The sequence below is a fragment of the Entelurus aequoreus genome, linkage group LG06 (assembly GCF_033978785.1).
Source record: "Entelurus aequoreus isolate RoL-2023_Sb linkage group LG06, RoL_Eaeq_v1.1, whole genome shotgun sequence".
NCBI lineage: Eukaryota > Metazoa > Chordata > Actinopteri > Syngnathiformes > Syngnathidae > Entelurus > Entelurus aequoreus.
The window spans coordinates 74,910,397-74,932,691 of record NC_084736.1 but is presented as its reverse complement, the minus strand read 5'-3'; the positions used below and the strand labels follow the sequence as shown (position 1 = coordinate 74,932,691).

Genomic DNA, 22,295 nt, shown 5'->3' with positions numbered 1-22,295 from the left:
GCGTGTTGTCATCTTATCTTCGTTGAGGCCCTTGAAGTCTCTGCTTCGTCTGCGTACTGTCATCTTATCTTCGTTGAGGTCGTTGAAGTCCTTGGCTGTTAGCGGGCTAAAACAAAGATAACATCCGTGGCTGAGGCCACCCCTCAGGCAAGAAGTTTTGTCCTTGCATAGATTAGAAAAGTCTAACTTGAGCACAATAGCTAATAACTAAAGTAACGGACTTTAAGCATACTAAAGTTAGTGTGATGATATATACATAATTATTCTAACACACAAACATTCATGTCATTTCAAAAACAGAAAGTGCAAGATTGTCAGAGACTTTTGTGCATGATGTGATTGATTGATTGATTGATTGATTGATTGAGACTTTTATTAGTAGGTTGCACAGTGAAGTACATATTCCGTACAATTGACCACTAAATGGTAACACCCGAATAAGTTTTTCAACTTGTTTAAGTCGGGGTCCACTTAAATTGATTCATGATACAGATATATACTATCAGATATATACTATCATCATAATACAGTCATCACACAAGATAATCACAATTAATTATTTACATTATTTACAATCAGGGGTGTGGAGGGGGGCGGGGGGGGTGGTAGGATATGGACATCAAGTAGTGGACATAGAGAGAGAGAGAGAGAGAGAGAGAGAGAGAGAGAGAGAGAGAGAGAGAGAGAGAGAGAGAGAGAGAGAGAGAGAGAGAGAGATCAGAAGGCATAAGAAAAAGTATCTGCATTTGATTGTTTACATTTGATTATTAGCAATCCGGGGAGGGTGTTAGTTTAGGGTTGTAGCTGCCTGGAGGTGAACTTTTATTGCGGTTTTGAAGGAGGATAGAGATGCTCTTTCTTTTATACCCGTTGGGAGCGCATTCCACATTGATGTGGCATAGAAAGAGAATGAGTTAAGACCTTTGTTAGTTCGGAATCTGGGTTTAACGTGGTTAGTGTAGCTCCCCCTGGTGTTGTGGTTATGGCGGTCATTTACGTTAAGGAAGTAGTTTGACATGTACTTCGGTATCAGGGAGGTGTAGCGGATTTTATAGACTAGGCTCAGTGCAAGTTGTTTAACTCTGTCCTCCACCTTGAGCCAGCCCACTTTAGAGAAGTGGGTAGGAGTGAGGTGGGATCTGGGGTGGAGGTCTAGAAGTAACCTGGCTAGCTTGTTCTGAGATGATTGGAGTTTAGATTTGAGGGTTTTGGAGGTGCTAGGGTACCAGGAGGTGCATGCGTAATCGAAAAAGGGTTGAACGAGAGTTCCCGCCAGAATCCTCAAGGTGCTTTTGTTGACCAGAGAGGAGATTCTGTAGAGAAATCTCGTTCGTTGGTTAACCTTTTTGATTACCTTGGTTGCCATTTTATCACAGGAAAGGTTAGCCTCTAGAATGGAACCTAGGTAGGTGACCTCATCTTTCCTGGTGATAACAACACCACTTTTATGGTGAAGTCATTGACTTTCTTAAGGTTGATGTGGGACCCAAACAGGATGGATTCTGTTTTACCCAAGTGTATGAATAGCTTGTTGTCAGCGAGCCAGGTGCAAGTTCTACAGAGCTCAGCACTGAGGATTTTCTCCACCTGTGACTTGTCCTTGCCGGATACCAGCAGGGCAGAGTCATCCGCAAACAAAAACAATTCACAGTCGCATGCCGATGACATGTCATTTATGTATATTAGGAACAGTAAAGGTCCCAATATACTGCCTTGGGGGACTCCACAGCTCACCGAGAGGGGGGGGTGGGGGGGGACACGGTGCCGTTCACCTCTACCACCTGCTCCCTCCCCTCCAAGTAAGATTGCATCCAGCTCCATGAGGTTTTGTTAAATCCGATTGCTCTGAGCTTATCCATCAGTATAGCGTGGTTAACACTAGAAGTCCCAGAGAAGGGCCAATTGGCCTTTTTACCTAGAAAACCCACAAGAGGGTCATTTGACCCCTAGTCCCCCCTGTGGACACTCCTTTTGTTATGAAAATGTGGCTGTTAGTGGCACATTGGCAGGGGCCACTTGAGCCTGTGTGGGGGAGGGGACCTTACAGCTCAAGCTTTAGTTCTGAGGTAGGTTGTGTGTGTTTTTGCAAGGATCAACAAAGGATCAACAAGAATGAAGGGATCAACACTCTGACATTTATTGTTAAAAAAAATACAAAACAAAACATATTTACAAAGAATGAAAAAGCAACTGTTTTCCCAGTTTTGGTGTGGAGGGTTGTTGCAGAAGCAATTGTTATTTTTGTGTGCCAAAAATAGTTTAAAAAAAAAAATTTACAAAGAAAAAAGCATATTTACAAAGAATGAAAAACCATGTCCATGTAAACGTGACTGACATACATTTGAGCAGTCACTCACAATCCTGGCACTGCCATTGCTCCTTTCGGCATTTCCCACATGTATAATTTTTCTGTCTACCTAGACAAACTGCCCCTAACAGCCTCATTACCATAACAAAATGAGTGATTAGTGTATTCGGGAAAAGCGTCGGGCCAAATGACCCCTCTCTGGGTCTTCTAGGTAGACAGAAAAATGCTGGGACTTCTAGTGTTAACGGTGTCAAGCATTGTTTGCACTGCACTGTTGAGCGTTTTGCTTTCATGCTGACATTTTACCAAAGCAGTCTGTGGCTGTAAATAGTGTTTATATTTGGCCTGTTAATTGCATACATTTAATTATTTAAAAGTCAAACCTAGTGAGAATATACACATGCCTTCAAACACATTACTATAGTTCAGGAATGTTACAATAAACAAGCAGCCATTGGTGCTTCCCGTAGACTTGTTGTCGGGGAGCTGTACTGATATCTAAAATAATTATCTTGTGGACTTTGTTGGGTAGATAAATTAGATCGACAGACACTCAATACCACAGTAATCCTGGTAAGTACTCGCTGCCTGGTAAAACCTTGCAGGATAATAAACTAGACAAGCAGCTGTAACTCATAGGCCGCTGGTTGTGGTTAGTTTTACCGTGTGTCCATGCAATTCAAAGGAACGACAACGGGACAAGCGGTAGAAAATGGATGGATGGATGGACATTCAACTTCAAGTGTTGTAGTTTTTTTATGAGTAGAAGCTAAGATGAAAGGAACGAAGAGGACAAACACGGAGCACATTCAGTCCATTATATGGAAGTTTAAACAAAGACTGGTATGTTCTTATTACTGACTGATTATGCGGGGTTAAGCTCAATAACATTTGTAGCTCCCTAAATGAAAAGAAAACAGGAAAATGGTCATGTGGCCTTGTGGTTAGAGTGTCCGCCCTGAGATCGGTAGGTGGTGAGTTCAAACCCCAGCCGAGTCATACCAAAGACTATAAAAATGGGACCCATTACCTCCCTGCTTGGCACTCAGCATCAAGGGTTGGAATTGGGGGTTAAATCACCAAAATGATTCCCGGGCGCGGCCACAGCTGCTGCTCACTGCTCCCCTCACCTCCCAGGGGGTGATCAAGGGGATGGGTCAAAGGCAGAGGACCAATTTCACAATCACAATGTGACAATCATTGGTACTTTGTGTAACTGCAAAGCAGTGTTTCCAACCTCTTTAGTTCCGGCCATGTTTGTTGTCTTGTTGTTGTTGCGCACGTCGTCACAAGTATGCATGTTTTTCCCCGTCGTTATCAAAATATAACTATAGATGTCAACATTGTGTATGTGCTGAAAGATTCATTTATGATTGCTGCCTTTGGCAAAAGTTGAACTTTTTTAGGTTTTGCTCACTGTGGGGAGGCGTGGCCGGCAGACCGACAGCGAGGCAGGGCACACTGGGTCAGACTCCAAGATGGCGGCGAGGAGGCGTGGCCGGCGGGCCAGCGGCGAGGCGGGGCGCGCCGGGATCGACGCTGTAACAAGTATCAGGTGCGTGGATCGCCCACCTGGGCACAATTATATAATCTCCAAGTGTGTAAAAGGGCGGCAGCCGAGAACGACGGGACAGCAGAGGGAGTTGGAGAGCCAGCAGCACATGCAGCGCGCAAGAGACAGAGAGCAAGAGGCAGGCGAAGACGCAGCCGGCTGAAAAGCGGACCAAAGAGCGAGCAGTGGAAGAGGAAGGAGCTGAAAAGCGACCCGACCTGAGACTGAGTGTTATTTGAAAAAATAAACAAAGTCAAAACTGCTCAAAGTCATGTCTGTGCTTGGTGGTCCATGGAACCCGGACGACAGCGGAAGACTGTCACACTCACATTTGCTTTCTTTTATTCAGAGCTGCCGAGTTTGTGGTTCATGAGACACCCGTGGCAAAAGTGGGTTTTAATAAAACAAGATAAAATACATGTAATATCAAGACTTTACTTAAATTGGAAAAACTAAACGTTAAAAGTAAATCAAACAAACATTCAAAAATTCAAAATTCATCAAAATCTATCCATAACTATTTGAGTTATGTTGCTAACAGACAGACAAACAAACCCTGGCGGGGGTAAGAAAGTCTGCTTTCCGCAAAGCAATGCTTGCCACTTTTGTCTCCGCCGTTTCCAAGACAACGCAGCCAATCACGTTGCACCGCACGGACATAATCACCAAAAAGAAATGTTCAACACAGGAAATAAAAGAAAACTTAAAAACTATTTAATAAATCCTCAATCCATTCATCCGTTTTTCCACCCCTTGTCTTTCTTGATGTCGCGGGCGAGCTGGAGACTGTCCAGCGGCACTCAAGTTGCCCCCTCATAAACTGTCATCCAGAAAATATATTTGAAGCAAAGAAGCCAAAATTGTCAGTTCGCTTTTCTGAGAAACACCATATTCCAGACACTGGATGTTTACATGGTCACTTTAAAGGCCTACTGAAATGATTTTTTTTAATTTAAACGGGAATAGCAGACGCCATTGAAGCTAACTTAGCAACCGGACTGCACAGAGCTATGCTAAAAACATTAGCTCTCCACCTACGCCAGCCAGCCCTCATTTGCTCATCAACACCCGTGCTCACCTGCGTTCCAGCGATCGGCAGAAGGACGAAGGACTTCACCCGATGCGTTTGGCGGCCCGAAGACGTAGGAAGTCAAGGTGAAGTCGGCGGCTAGTGCGGCTAGCGCTCCAACAAAGTCCTCCTGGTTGTGTTGCTGTAGTCCGCTGCTAATACACTGATCCCACCTACAACTGTCTTCTTTGCAGCCTTCATTGTTCATTAAAAAAATTGCAAAAGATGTCCAGAATACTGTGGAATTATGAAATGAAAACAGAGCTTTTTGTATAGGATTCTACGGGGTACCATAACTTCCGTTACTCGGACTTCGTCACGCGCATACGTCATCATACCGCGATGTTTCAGCCGGATATTTCCCGGGAATTTTAAAATGTCACTTTATAAGTTAACCCGGCCGTATTGGCATGTGTTGCAATGTTAAGATTTCATCATTGATATATAAACTATCAGACTGCGTGGTCGGTAGTAGTGGCTTTCAGTAGGCCTTTAACTGTAAGTTGCTTGAAACAGTGGATATCCCTGCACAATTCTTTGCACTTAGAAATTCATGTTTTTTACATAAATAAAACAGAAGGTTTAGTATTGATATATTCACACAATAAATGTTACACAGATAGAAAATTACACAACATTCACACAGCAAACATTGTATGTGACTTATCACTAGTAGCGTTGTCAGCCTCCACTGGTCAACTTTAGCACTACATGTATGCAACAAGGTACCGTTACTCTCAGACAAAAAACAAAACACGACCACGAATACAAAAGACATCACGAAGTCAGCAATTTCAATACAAAACAAACTAAATATCTTTATGCACAACATCTACTCACAAATGTTTGACCAAGCTTTGAGATGAAGCTTACATGTTGGGATTTCTACCATTGTTGCTGCTTGTCTGCATCAATGTGTCCGTCGCTTAAAAGGTCCCCCAGGAAACAATGACTCGAGCACTTGCTCGGGGCAGAACATTCATACTTTGTTGTCCAGTCGTTGTTACAAGTCAGATTTTTGCAATTTATTTCGATTTTTCCCAGAGTTGAATGAGTAGTCTTCTTCTACTCACCCCATTGCTGCTTCACTGTGACACATATGCAGTGCTCTTGCCCCCTGCGGGGTGGCGAGAGTACTGCATACATGATCAACCCCAGTTTTAAAGGCCTACTGAAATGAAATGTTCTTATTTAAACGGGGATAGCAGGTCCATTCTATGTGTCATACTTGATCATTTTGCGATATTGCCATATTTTTGCTGAAAGGATTTAGTAGAGAACATCGACGATAAAGTTCGCAACTTTTGGTCGCTGATAAAAAAGACTTGCCTGTACCGGAAGTAGCGTGACGTCACAGGTTGAAAGGCTCCTCACATCTGCACATTGTTTACACCAGCAGCGAAAGCGATTCGGACCGAGAAAGCAACGATTACCCCATTAATTTGAGCGAGGATGAAAGATTTGTGGATGAGGAAAATGAGAGTGAAGGATTAGAGTGCAGTGCAGGTGTATCTTTTTTCGCTCTGACCGTAACTTAGGTACAAGGGCACATTGGATTCCACACTTTCTCCTTTTTCTATTGTGGATCACGGATTTGTATTTTAAACCACCTTGGATACTATATCCTCTTGAAAATGAGAGTCTAGATCGCGAAATGGACATTCACAGTGACTTTTATCTCCACGACAATACATCGGCGAAACACTTTAGCTACGGAGCAAACGTGATAGCATCGTGCTTAACTGCGGATAGAAACAGAAGAAACATGCCCCTGACTGGAAGGATAGACAGAAGATCAACAATACTACTATTACTTCTACTATCAGGAGACACCTAACCAAACCCTGGACCTGTAACCACACGGTTAATTTAAAAAGTTACGTACATACGCAAAAAAAAGTTGCGCACATACGGTCAAGCGATCAAATGTTTAGAAGCCAAAGCTGCATACTCACAGTAGCACGTCTGCGTCTTTGTCATCCAAATCAAAGTAATCCTGGTAAGAGTCTGTGTTGTCCCAGTTCTCTACAGGCGTCTGTGTATCGAAGTCAAAAGTCCTCCTGGTTAGAGTCTCTGTTATCCGAGTTCTTCCATCTTGACTGCATCTTTCGGGAATGTAAACAAAGAAGCGCCGGCTGTGTACTGTTGTGGCTGACTACGTTCGAAAAATACGTCCATTTCGCACCGACAACTTTCTTCTTTGCTTGCTCAGCTTCCTTCTCCATAATGCAATGAACATGATTGCAACAGATTCACGAACACAGATGTCCAGAATACTGTGGAATTATGAAATGAAAACAGAGCTTTTTCGTATTGGCTTCAATGTGGAAGGCATACCCGTGTTCCCCGGTCTACGTCACGCGCATACGTCATCCTCAGAGGCGTTTCGAACCGGAAGTTTAGCGGCAAATTTAAAATGTCACTTTATAAGTTAACCCGGCCGTATTGGCATGTGTTATAATGTTAAGATTTCATCATTGATATATAAACTATCAGACTGCGTGGTCGGTAGTAGTGGGTTTCAGTAGGCCTTTAAGATTTCATCATTGATGTATAAACTATCAGACTGCGTGGTCGGTAGTAGTGGGTTTCAGTAGGCCTTTATCAAGTCTATTTGGGTGATGTTTGGCGGGACAAATGAAAAGCCAGTTGAAATCTAATCAAGGGTTAAATCACACTACTATGAACGTCCTCACACTAATGGCTTCAGAGACATTTTCCTGTGGTTTGTTTTTTTTAAAAAAGGAAGATTACAGTCTTAGTTTTGTTTTGGTCCAGGCTTCAAAGGGAAAAGGCAGCTGTGTGGCTTGTCTTTATTTATACGAGGGTCGTGGAATTGGGGAATCAAATGAACACTTGACAGAGGCAAGACCTCGGCTTGATTGATAGCAGCACCCATTCAAGGCATCTCTTCAGGTAGCTAAGTAAAACTGTTACAAACAGTAACAGTGAAGTGCAGCACAAGAAAAGAGTAATAAATGAATTCAAGGCTTGACAATTAGGACAGATATGAGTCCATTGGAATGAGTGACAGATGAGGTACAACCCTGCTAATTTCAGGGTGGTTTAAAATGATAATGGATTCCAGTGTGACACTCGAGTAGGTTTATTCTAATAAGATACTCCATAAATGTAAAGGTTGTGTACATGGCAAGCATGTACATGGTTCCTCAAAAAGGAAAACCTTCATAAGGTCGCAGCAGAGAGGCCAGCCAATGCAATGTGGCGAAGGCACACATTCATTCATTTAATTATTCCAGAATGGGAGCTAACCTGCATTGGCAATGCAGTGGTTCAATATAAACACTGTGAAGCTGCTTTCCTGAAAAAAAAGGAGGTAATTTAGAAGCCTGGAATTTCTTTATAAATTGCATTTGAAACCAAGTTGGAGTAATTCGATCAAACATTTGTTCCCAATGGTTTATTGGCCTTTCGGGCAATTTTGCAGAAAACGTAAAACTCCAAGAGGGAAAAAGCATAGGCAGTTTGTGTATTGCGGTGTTTTTCAACCACTGTGAGATACAGTCTAGTCTGCCGTGGGAGATGATCTAATTTCACCTATTTGCCCAATTGTAGCTGAGATAGGCTCCAGCGCCCCCCGCGACCCCGAAGGGAATAAGCGGTAGAAAATGGATGGGTTAAAAATATTTTTTGCAAACCAGTAATTATAGTCCGTATTATAGTCTAATACGCATGTGCACGTCATGGTCACCTCCAGTGTTGCTTTGTGTGCAAGTTCTTAAATGTAACTTATCTGAACAACATCCAGTGTTGTGGTATTTCAATGAACTGGAATCCAGTGTGCTGTGGGGCCCTATTGTAGTGAATCACACCTGAGACATCATAAATGAATCAAATCTTTATTAGATACGTAAACAATGTGATAAAGAACATTAAACATTAATCAAACTAGGGATCTAGATATCTGGTCAGGACACTCCTCACTCTTTTGCCTTCACATTCATTGTCCATTCCTTTTTGGTGACTTTATATACTCTGGACCAAGACGTGGAGTTCGGGACATACCCTACCGTTCAAAAGTTTGGGGTCACATTGAAATGTCCTTATTTTTGAAGGAAAAGCACTGTACTTTTCAATGAAGATAACTTTAAATGAGTCTTAACTTTAAAGAAATACACTCTATACATTGCTAATGTGGTAAATGACTATTCTAGCTGCAAATGTCTGGTTTTTGGTGCAATATCTACATAGGTGTATAGAGGCCCATTTCCAGCAACTATCACTCCAGTGTTCTAATGGTACAATGTGTTTGCTCATTGGCTCAGAAGGCTAATTGATGATTAGAAAACCCTTGTGCAATCATGTTCACACATCTGAAAACAGTTTAGCTCGTTACAGAAGCTACAAAACTGACCTTCCTTTGAGCAGATTGAGTTTCTGGAGCATCACATTTGTGGGGTCAATTGAACGCTCAAAATGGCCAGAAAAAGAGAACTTTCATCTGAAACTCGACAGTCTATTCTTGTTCTTAGAAATGAAGGCTATTCCACAAAATTGTTTGGGTGACCCAAACCTTTTGAACGGTAGTGTACATGGCGGACAATAACTGATACAGTCTGCTTTGCCAGTCCAAATGCATTCGCCGTTTTCCTCGACGGCCAGGTAATACAAACCACACACTATCTTTTGTATCACATCCACGGGACCTCACATTCTCGTCGTCTCTCCTTCGACAAATGGACAAAGTTTTTCGCTAAGTAGCATCACAGCTGACCCGGCCGGACATTGGAAAGTTCTCCTGCCGTCTGAGAAGTGTTGTATCCCAGATAGCTGCAATCGCTTTCTCTTAAGGTATTCATGTGTGATTTCCTCAAGCGTCTGTACATGTAGAAGAAGTCTCGCATTCATATTTCCAGTGGTTAGCTCCGAGCTACCAAACCGCTTTATTATGAAGCTGGCTGTGGCGTGTTCTTTCTGACGTCACTACCTGTGTGGGCGAGGTCTTTCTGGCGTCACTTCCTCTCCGAACTCACTTTGTAAACGATCAATGAGTCCATACAAAGTGCCGGAGATTCAAGAATTACACGGCTGACTTACCCGTGTGAAAATTTGTCCGAAGAGGGGGACCTTAAAGGCCTACTGAAACCCACTACTACCGACCACGCAGTCTGATAGTTTATATATCAATGATGAAATCTTAACATTATAACACATGCCAATACGGCCGGGTTAACTTATAAAGTGACATTTTAAATTTGCCGCTAAACTTCCGGTTCGAAACGCCTCTGCGGATGACGTATGCGCGTGACGTAGCCCGGGGAACACGGGTATGCCTTCCACATTGAAGCCAATACGAAAAAGCTCTGTTTTCATTTCATAATTCCACAGTATTCTGGACATCTGTGTTCGTGAATCTGTTGCAATCATGTTCATTGCATTATGGAGAAGGAAGCTGAGCAAGCAAAGAAGAAAGTTGACGGTGCGAAATGGACGTATTTTTCTAACGTAGTCAGCAACAACAGTACACAGCCGGCGCTTCTTTGTTTACATTCCCGAAAGATGCAGTCAAGATGGAAGAACTCGGATAACAGAGACTCTAACCAGGAGGACTTTTGACTTCGATACACAGACGCCTGTAGAGAACTGGGACAACACAGACTCTTACCAGGATTACTTTGATTTGGATGACAAAGACGCAGACGTGCTACTGTGAGTATGCAGCTTTGGCTTCTAAACATTTGATCGCTTGACCGTATGTGCGCAACTTTTTTTTGCGTATGTACGTAACTTTTTAAAAATATATAAGCTTTATGAACCTTGGGTTAGGTGAACGGTCTTTTGGGCTGAGTGATTGTGTGTGTTGATCGGGTGTTTGAATTGTATTGGCGTGTTCTATGGAGCTAGGAGCTAGCATAGGAGCTAGGAGCTAGCATAACAAACACGCAGGTGTTTTTATGCAGGATTAATTTGTGGCATATTAAATATAAGCCTGGTTGTGTTGTGGCTAATAGAGTATATATATGTCTTGTGTTTATTTACTGTTGTAGTCATTCCCAGCTGAATATCAGGTACCGTGAGTATGCAGCCTTGGCTGCTAAACATTTGATAGCTTGACCGTATGTGCGCGTCACGTACGTAACTTTTTTAAAATATATAAGCTTTATGAACCTTGGGTTAGGTGAACGGTCTTTTGGGTTGAGTGATTGTGTGTGTTGATCAGGTGTTTGAATTGTATTGGCGTGTTCTATGGAGCTAGGAGCTAGCAGAGGAGCTAGGAGCTAGCATAACAAACACGCAGGTGTTTTTATGCAGGATTAATTTGTGGCATATTAAATATAAGCCTGGTTGTGTTGTGGCTAATAGAGTATATATATGTCTTGTGTTTATTTACTGTTGTAGTCATTCCCAGCTGAATATCAGGTCACCCCCGGCTCTCACAGCATCTTCCCTATCTGAATAGCTTCAACTCCCCACTAGTCCTTCACTTGCACTTTACTCATCCACAAATCTTTCATCCTCGCTCAAATTAATGGGGAAATTGTCGCTTTCTCGGTCCGAATCTCTCTCACTTCATGCGGCCATCATTGTAAACAATAGGGAACTTTGCGTATATGTTCAACTGACTACGTCACGCTACTTCCGGTAGGGGCAAGCCTTTTTTTTATCAGATACCAAAAGTTGCAATCTTTATCGTCGTTGTTCTATACTAAATCCTTTCAGCAAAAATATGGCAATATCGCGAAATGATCAAGTATGACACATAGAATAGATCTGCTATTCCCGTTTAAATAAAAAAAATTCATTTCAGTAGGCCTTTAAACGCTGGTTTAGTGTGGCTGAAACGGGGCTTAGGCTAAATAATTATTCGTTTAAGGGGTTAAACGACTTAGTGTAGACATGGCCTCAGTCAAATAGCTCAGTTTGATGCAAATTAGACGATCACATGGTCTCAGACAACTCCCTCCCTTGGCTAGGTTTTACATAAATGTATCCTAAAAAGCGCACCTTTTCACCACAATGCCATCTTTTAGGCAGTATTCCATTCATGGATCCATTCAAGCAACGCTGAAGACTGAGAATGAGGGCGAGTAATCACCAATGAGTCCTACTAAAGGTCAAGACTGGCTATCTGCGGCTGCCACACAGGACGTCTGTTCCTGGGAGAAGGATAAATTAGCCTCACTCAATGGCATCATGAATTTCAGTCTCTTTTGTCACTTTTAAACAATCTCAGCCAATCCATTCCGCATTCTTTCTAATTCCTATAAATGTGTCATGACCTTACCTCCAGGCCCACTGAAAGGGTTTTTATATGCTGCTAAAATGGAGCATAAAAGGAGCAGACCTAATATCACAGCATCTGAGCTGCATACGGGATGAGAGAGAATAGTGCTAATTGAGCATTTGGTAAGTATAATGATCCCCCCAAAACTATGACCATGTACAGTATATAATTGCTTCAGTTTGTGTCCATTTTTATTATTTAGTTACACTCATTTAACGATTAATCAAAGCATCAGAATATAAATCGATGTATTTTTCTAATCGGATATATTCGATAAAGAATCTGGGTATTATCTTCGACCCAACTCTCTCGTTTGAGTCACACATTAAGAGTGTTACTAAAACGGTCTTCTTTCATCTCCGTAACATCGCTAAAATTTGTTTCATTTTGTCCACTGGCGACGCTGAGATCATTATTAATGCGTTCGTTACGTCTCGTCTCGATTACTGTAACGTATTATTTTCGGGTCTCCCTATGTCTTGCATTAAAAAATTACAGTTGGTACAAAATGCGGCTGCTAGACTTTTGACAAGAACCTATATACATATACCGTATACCTATATATATACCTATACTGGCTCACCTGCACTGGCTTCCTGTGCACTTAAGATGCAACTTTAAGGTTTTACTACTTACGTATAAAATACTACACGGTCTAACTCCATCCTATCTTGCTGATTGTATTGTACCATATGTCCCGGCAAGAAATCTGCGTTCAAAGAACTCCAGCTTATTAGTGATTCCCAGACCCCCAAAAAAATTCTGCGGGCTATAGAGCGTTTTCTATTCGGGCTCCAGTACTATGGAATGCCCTCCCGGTAACAGTTAGAGATGCTACCTCAGTAGAAGCATTTAAGTCCCAACTTAAAACTCATTTGTATACTCTAGCCCAGGGGTCACCAACCTTTTTGAAACCAAGAGCTACTTCTTGGGTACTGATTAATGCGAAGGGCTACCAGTTTGATACACACTTAAATAAATTGCCAGAAATAGCCAATTTGCTCAATTTACCTTTAACTCTATGTTATTATTAATAATTAATGATATTTACACTTAATTGAACTGTTTAAAAGAGGAGAAAACACCAAAAAAATGACAATTACATTTTGAAACATAGTTTATCTTCAATTTCGACTCTTTAAAATTCAAAATTCAACCGAAAAAAAGAAGAGAAAAACTAGCTAATTCGAATCTTTTTGAAAAAATTTAAAAAAGAATTTATGGAACATCATTAGTAATTTTTCCTGATTAAGATTAATTTTAGAATTTTGATGATATGTTTTAAATAGGTTAAAATCCAATCTACACTTTGTTAGAATATATAAGAAATTGGACCAAGCTATATTTCTAACAAAGACAAATCATTATTTCTTCTAGATTTTCCAGAACAAAAATTTTAAAAGAAATTCAAAAGACTTTGAATAAGATTTAAATTTGATTCTACAGATTTTCTAGATTTGCCAGATAATAATTTTTTTGAATTTTAATCATAATAAGTTTGAAGAAATATTTCACAAATATTCTTCGTCGAAAAAACACAAGCTAAAATGAAGAATTAAATTAAAATGTATTTATTATTCTTTACGATAAAAAAAATAAATTTACTTGAACATTTATTTAAATTGTCAGGAAAGAAGAGGAAGTAATTTAAAAGGTAAAAAGGTAAATGTGTTTAAAAATCCTAAAATCATTTTTAAGGTTGTATTTTTTCTCTAAAATTGTCTTTCTGAAAGTTATAAGAAGCAAAGTAAAAATATTAATGAATGTATTTAAACAAGTGAAGACCAAGTCTTTAAAATATTTTCTTGGATTTTCAAATTCTATTTGAGTTTTGTCTCTCTTAGAATTAAAAATGTCGAGCAAAGCGAGACCAGCTTGCTAGTAAATAAATGAAATTTAAAAAATAGAGGCAGCTCACTGGTAAGTGCTGCTATTTGAGCTATTTTAGAACAGGCCAGCGGGCTACTCATCTGGTCCTTACGGGCTACCTGGTGCCCGCGGGCACCGCGTTGGTGACCCCTGCTCTAGCCTTTAAATAGACCCCCCTTTTAGACCAGTTGATCTGCCGTCTCTTTTCTGCTCTGCCCGCCTCTCCTGAGTGGACCAAGGGTGCATCAGTTGGGCACGTCTCTGCACTGCTGACTTGTCTCCACTCAAGATGATCTCCTGCTGACCCCACTATGGACTGGACTCTCACACTATTATGCTAGATCCACTATGGACTGGACTCTCACACTGTTATGCTAGATCCACTATGGACTGGACTCTCACACTATTATGCTAGATCCACTTGACGTCCATTGCACCGGTCGAACCCTCCAAGGTTCCTCATTGTAATCCCATTGGGTTGAGTTTTTTCTTGCCCTGATGTGGGATCTGAGCCGAGGATGTCGTCGTGGCTTGTGCAGCCCTTTGAGACACTCGTGATTTAGGGCTATATATATAAACTTTGATTGATTGATTGATTGATATTGAGTAATCGTTGCAGACGAGTCTTTATTACAGGCACAAATGTACTGTCGAGTGCCATATCTTTGCCTTAATGGGTCATTTGTAGTCTTTTCCACTATTTTCTATTGAGAAAGTCTCCCGTGAAGTGTCCTTCTTGGACCTCCCATGAAGAAAAGCACAAAGACCATTGGGAGTTTCTTGAAGACATTCAAGAGTCTAATAGGGGGGTCCCAGTACAACCTTTTCACTTTCTATATGATACCGATATTGGAGTAGGGCTGCAGCTATCGATTATTTTAGTAATGGAGAAATCTATCAATTAATTTGTTCAATTAATCGAGTAATCCAATAAAACACACATTGTAGCCTCAATGGGTAAATTGTAGGGGTCGGTGACAGACAAGATCCCAAAAAATGGGCACCAATAGGTAAGAAAAGTTGGTTACGCATGATGGGTCTCCTTTAAGTTGAAGTATTATTTCCATCTGATTGTGGCACAATATTCATTATCACATTGTAACTGTAAGCATGTTCGAAACAAACTTCAACCATAAACCATAAATCCTAATGTGTGACATCCAGTGACATAAATGCTGACTTTGTTTGATGTTCCCAGAGAATGAGGAAGTGTGATTGTGTGTGCATGGGAGGGAAAACTGTTGGAAATGGGTCGGTTGTTGGCATAAGACTGGCAATAAAAGTTAAAAATAGCATCAGACTGTGTGTCACTTCGTTGTGGAGGCTACAATACATTGGATTACTTTCATTTGTTTTCACCTACAAAGCCTTTTTTAAGGTCTGGCAGCTATAATTGTGGGTGGCAGTGCGCCACGATCAGTTCCATTAAGGGGAAACCCTGCGTAGATTACGATCATCACAGGATCCTTTAAACAGCGTCTAAACCAGGGGTCACCAACGCGGTGCCCGCGGGCACCAGGTAGCCCGTAAGGACCAGATGAGTAGCCCGCTGGCCTGTTCTAAAAATAGCTCAAATAGCAGCACTTACCAGTGAGCTGCCTCTATTTTTTAAATTTGATTTATTTACTAGCAAGCTGGTCTCGCTTTGCCAGACATTTTTAATTCTAAGAGAGACAAAACTCAAATAGAATTTGAAAATCCAAGAAAATATTTTAAAGACTTGGTCTTCACTTGTTTAAATAAATTCATTATTTTTTTTACTTTGCTTCTTATAACTTTCAGAAAGACAATTTTAGAGAAAAAATACAACCTTAAAAATGATTTTAGGATTTTTAAACACATATACCTTTTGACCTTTTAAATTCCTTCCTCTTCTTTCCTGACAATTTAAATCAATGTTCAAGTAATTTATTTTTTTATTGTAAAGAATAATAAATACATTTTAATTTAATTCTTCATTTTAGCTTGTGTTTTTTTCGACGAAGAATATTTTTGAAATATTTCTTCAAACTTATTATGACTAAAATTCAAAAAAATTATTCTGGAAAATCTAGAAAATCTGAAGAATCAAATTTAAATCTTATTTCAAAGTCTTTTGAATTTCTTTTAAAAATTTTGTTCTGGAAAATCTAGAAGAAATATGATTTGTCTTTGTTAGGAATATAGCTTGGTCCAATTTGTTATATATTCTAACAAAGTGTAGATTGGATTTTAACCTATTTAAAACATGTCATCAAAATTTTAAAATTAATCTTAATCAGGAAAAATTACTAATGATGTTTCATAAATTCTTTTTTAAATTTTTTCAAAAAGATTCAAATTAGCTAGTTTTTCTCTTCTTTTTTTCGGTAGAATTTTGAATTTTAAAGAGTCGAAATTGAAGATAAACTATGTTTCAAAATTTAATTGTCATTTGTTTCGTGTTTTTTCCTCTTTTAAACCGTTCAATTAAGTGTAAATATCATTAATTATTGATAAAAACATAGAGTTAAAAGGTAAATTGAGCAAATTTGCTACTTCTGGCAATTTATTTAAGTGTGTATCAAACTGGTAGCCCTTCGCATTAATCAGTACCCAAGAAGTAGCTCTTGGTTTCAAAAAGGTTGGTGACCCCTGATCTAAACTGTATCATTACAACTAGAGATCGGCAGTCCGATATTATCGGACATCTCTAACATTTTCAGAATGTGTTTGTTCTATTTTTGGCCAAAGTAAGACAAGGAAAACAATCTGAAGTTGTCTTTGTTTTTTAGTCTTAATGCCATGATTTTAATAGTCCGGCCCCCCACGTGTGCATGGACAGATTTTCCTCCATGTGGCCCCTGAGATAAAATTACTTTGACACCCCTGCGCCAAAAGGAGTGGGAAAACACAGAGCTTGTCTGGTCCCCCCCCCCCCCCCCGCTGTTCTGTGAGCAACAATGTCTGCCATCTTATTTGACACGCTACAAACTGTAGACGTTAGTTTCCTTGGTCTTGGTCGCGGTAATTGTCAGCATATTTGTCATCACATCATTTGGGACAAGAGGCCACCGCAATTATATTTCTATCCAACTGGTAAGAGAAAAAGAATGGGAGATAATGGTGGTCAGTACACTTTTGTACACACACACACCTTACAGTTGTTTTTATGCAGCTCATCCTCAATCATCCCCACTGACAGGAAGAACTGCCCACTGATGAATTCACCTCACACACACACACACACACACACACACACACACACACACACACACACACACACACACACACACACACACACACACACACACACACACACACACACACACACACACACACACACACACACACACACACCTTTTCAGTCATTCCCACTAAATACATGTGGCAGAGCCTGATAAAACAGCATGGCTTGAGTAATGAAAGTGTTGCATTAACTACCTAATTTTTTTATTTTTTTTTTACACCCTTTATCCTTACTAGCACACATTTATATGCAGCAATATACACCATTCGTATGAGCACGAGTATTATTTATTACCTTCAGAAGATTATATAAGATTTATTCAATATAACACATCAATAGTCTTTTATAAAGCATTTAACAAATGATTGCTGACATTAGTGTGTGTGTGTATGTGGAGTAAAACTATGGAACAAACTGGACTTACAACACAAGCAATGCCAAACTATTAATCAATTTAAACTATTATACAAACATCGGGTATGGATTAAATATAAGTACTCTGTCTCAAAGTGTTAACATGTGCTCAATGTCTATTACCATTGTTGGTATTTTGTCTATTACCATTGTTGAAATTTTGCCTATTACCATTGTTGTATTTTGTCGAATACCATTGTTGGTATATTGTCTATTACCATTGTTGCTATGTTGTCTATTACCATTATTGGTATATTGTCTATTACTATTGTTGGTATTTTGTCTATTACCATTGTTGGTATGTTGTCTGTTACCATTGTTGGTATTTTGTTTATTACCATTGTTGGTAGGATGTCTATTATCATTGTTGGTATGATGTCTATTACCATTGTTGCTTTGTTGTCTATTACCATTGTTTGTATTTTGTCTATTACCATTGTTGGTGTGTTGTTTATTACCATTGTTGGTATTTTGTCTATTACCATTGTTGGTATTTTGTCTATTACCATTGTTGGTATTTTGTCTATTACCATTATTGATATGTTGTCTATTACCATTGTTGGTATTTTGTCTATTATCATTGTTGTATTTTGTCTATTACCATTGTTGTATTTTGTCTATTACCATTGTTGGTATATTGTCTATTACCATTGTTGGTATGTTGTCTATTACCATTGTTGGTATTTTGTCTATTGCCATTGTTGTATTTTGTCTATTACCATTGTTGGTGTGTTGTTTATTACCATTGTTGGTATTTTGTCTATTACCATTGTTGGTATTTTGTCTATTACTATTGTTGGTATTTTGTCTATTACCATTATTGCTATGTTGTCTATTACCATTATTGCTATGTTGTCTATTACCATTATTGCTATGTTGTCTATTACCATTGTTGGTATTTTGTCTATTATCATTGTTGTATTTTGTCTATTACCATTGTTGTATTTTGTCTATTACCATTGTTGGTATATTTTCTATTACCATTGTTGGTATATTGTCTATTACCATTGTTGGTATTTTGTCTATTACCATTGTTGTATTTTGTCTATTACCATTGTTGGTATTTTGTCTATTACCATTGTTGCTATGTTGTCTATTACCATTATTGGTATATTGTCTATTACTATTGTTGGTATTTTGTCTATTACCATTATTTGTATATTGTCTATTACCATTGGTGGTATGTTGTCTATTACCATTGTTGGTGTTTTGTCTATTACCGTTGTTGGTATTTTGTCTATTACCATTATTGCTATGTTGTCTATTACCATTGTTGGTATTTTGTCTATTACTATTGTTGGTATTTTGTCTATTACCATTGTTGGTATGTTCATTCTTCCTACATTGTTGCTACAATCTATTGTTACAGTGTAATAATTATTGTTACCTGTGGTAATGCCACCATGATACAACATTTGTATTATAATCCTTGAACAAAGTAACAGCGAAACTCAATGTATTAATCACTGAATGGATAACTGACGGTGGGATTAAATAAATTATCGGTAACACTTTAGTACGGGGAACATATTCACCAGTAATTAGTTGCTTATTAAAGTAACAAAAACTTAATTTAGAGTTATTTGGACACTAGGGGAACATACAAGGGTTAGGGCAGTGGTTCTTAACCTGGGTTCGATCGAACCCTATGGGTTCGGTGAGTCTGCCTCAGGGGTTCGGCGGAGGTCAAAACACACCCGACTCATCGTGTAAATACAAACTTTTCCCTATCGGCGTATTACGGATACGGCAACAGCTGACTGGTTTGCAGGTGTGTAGTTTGTTGTGAGTTTATGCACTGTGTTGGTTTTGTTGTTTGAACAAGGTGATGTTCATGCACGGTTCATTTTATGCACCAGTAATAAAAACATGGTAACACTTTAGTATGGGGAACATATTCACCATTAATTAGTTGCTTATTAACATGCAAATTAGTAACATATTGGCTCTTAACTAGTCATTATTAAGTACTTATTAATGCCTTATTCGGCATGGCCTTATTGTAACCCTGACCCTCTAACCCTGACCCTAACCCTAACCAAATAACTCTAAATTAAGTCTTTGTTACTTAGAATATGTTCCCCTAGTGTCCAAATAACTCTACATTAAGTCTGTGTTACTTAGAATATGTTCCCCATACTAAAGTGTTACCAAAAACATATAACTTTGTCTTGAATTTGAAAAAAAAAACCATTTAATTTTTCACTAAAGAAGGGTTCGGTGAATGCGCATATGAAACTGGTGGGGTTCGGTACCTCCAACAAGGTTAAGAACCACTGGGTTAGGGTTACTAATAAGCAATAATTCTGAGGTTATTGAGGGAAGACTCTTAGTTAATGGCTTACTGGTTGTATAATAAGGCCATGCAGAAGAAGGCATTACTAAGAACTTAATAATGACTAATTAAGAGCCAACGTGTTACTAATTTGCATGTTAATAAGCAACTAATTAATGGTGAATATGTTCCCCATACTAAAGTGTTACCAAATGATCTTCTTCTCACTCCTTTTCAGGCAAAACTGGACCATCATGCTTACATACTGTACATTACTTTTTGCATTATATTAATTTATATTATTACTAGAGATGTGATAAATGCTTTAGAATGTAATATCGAAAATTATCGGTATCGGTTTTTTTTTTTAATCGGTATCGGGTTTTTTGGTTTTTTTTATTTTTTATTAAATCAACATCTAATTAGTGCACCAACCCAAAAAACCCCCCTCCCCCACATTCACACAAAAGGGTTGTTTCTTTCTGTTATTAATATTCTGGTTCCTACATTATATATCAATAAATATCAATACAGTCTGCAAGGGATACAGTCCGTAAGCACACATGATTGTGCATGCTGCTGGTCCACTAATAGTACTAACCTTTAACAGTTAATTCTACTCATTTTCATTAATTACTAGTTTCTATTTTTACTTTTTTCAATTTGTAGCACTTTTTTTTTTTATTTTATTTTATTTTATTTTTTATTTTTTTTATTCTGCAAATTTTTTAAAACTTTTTATTCGACCCCTTTTACCGTATTGCATTTGCATTATCTTGTTTAGCACACTCATTGTTTATGTTCTTTGTTTGTTTTTTTTGTTTTGCTTAGTTGTTTTTTTTTTTGTTGTTGGTTTTTTTTGGTTTGTTTTTTGTTTGCTCCATGCTTTTTTAACCTGTAAAGCACTTTGGTGCAATCTAAAAAGTTGTTGAAAATGTGCTATATAAATAAAGTTGACTTGACTTGACTTGACTCTATGTAACTGTTTTTATATTGTTTTACTTTCTTTTTTATTGAAGAATTTTTTTAAAATTTATTCATCTTATTTTTTATTTTTTTTAAAAAAAGGACCTTATCTTCACCATACCTGGTTGTCCAAATTAGGCATTAATGTGTTAATTCCACGACTGTATATATTGGTATCGGTTGATATCGGTATCGGTTGATATCGGTATCGGTAATTAAGGATTTGGTCAATATCGGAATATCGCATATCGGCAAAAAGCCATTATCGGACATCCCTAATTATTACATGTTGTCTATTGCCTGAAAAAATGAAAAAAAAATGAAAAAAAAATGGAAAAAAATGGGGAAAAAATGGGAAAAAATTGGAAAAAAATGAAAAAAAAAAAATGAAAAAAAAAATGAAAAAAAGTCCTGGAGCAGTTAAGACGTGAAAAAAGATGACTGATTGTTGCAGCTTATGTTTTGCCAACTTATATGAAATATTTAAATGAGAAGAACTACTAGTACCTGTCCAGGGCGATGGCGGTCATGGAGTAGATGCTGGCGAAGACGGCAGCGATGGGGAAGAAGTTATGGAAGCGGCAGTAGACCAGTCCGAAGTACCACTCGTTGTGCACCGCGTACACGAAGTTGATGACGGTGTTGAAGGCCGACATGGAGGCTTCGGCGAACGCCAGGTTGAGCAGGAAATAGTTAGTGACGGTCCTCATGCGTTTGTGCGCCACAATGATCCAAATCACCGTCACGTTGCCCACCACGGACACGGCCACGATGCAGCAGTAGGCCACGGCCCACAGCGCGATCCTCCAGGCGGGCTGCACGAACTGGTTCCAGTACTCCGTCCCGTTGTTGGTGTCGTTGGAGGAGTCCTGCAGGCTCCAGTTGCCTTCGTCCATGCTGGGAAATATGGGATCCATGGCACGGACCTTACTGGTCAAAGACTTGACTCCACTCCAACTTCAACCACTGGAGTTTTAGCGTGACTTTCAATGGGATTGTAACGGCGCGTAAAAGGCGAGCGGCGCGTATTTTACGCGCGTCTCCTTGGAAGCGCGGAGGAGAGTGAGAGTTTGCATGCTGCTGCTCTGCGCTCCAACACACACACGCACACACACACGCACACACACACACACACACACACACACATCTTATATCAGTCACACACACACATGTTTTATATCCCGCCTTCTGCTGCCCCCTGTGGTTCTGACTAATGTACTGGTTTTAAAAGCTCCAGGGACAAGAAGCCAGAACGCATGGAAATTATATTTTGGCGTTGGAGGAAATATTCTCTGAAGCACGTTTTGGCATTAAAAAAAAAATACATTCGTTATTATTTGTAATATTATGAGGTAATTTCAGAGCCAGTTTTCTCCTGGTGTTATAGT

At 39.2% G+C, this 22,295-nt stretch overlaps 1 protein-coding gene across 1 annotated transcript in view; it reads right to left on the bottom strand.

The window, feature by feature from the left end:
- tacr1a (tachykinin receptor 1a) overlaps positions 1–21,955 on the bottom strand; it is a 67,883-nt gene extending 45,928 nt beyond the window's left edge. The window contains exon 1 of the mRNA XM_062051524.1: positions 21,415–21,955. Coding sequence (XP_061907508.1) covers positions 21,415–21,824 — 410 coding nt within the window. The 5' untranslated portion in view covers positions 21,825–21,955. The remainder of the gene's footprint in view (positions 1–21,414) is intronic.
- Positions 21,956–22,295: the final 340 nt, after the last annotated feature.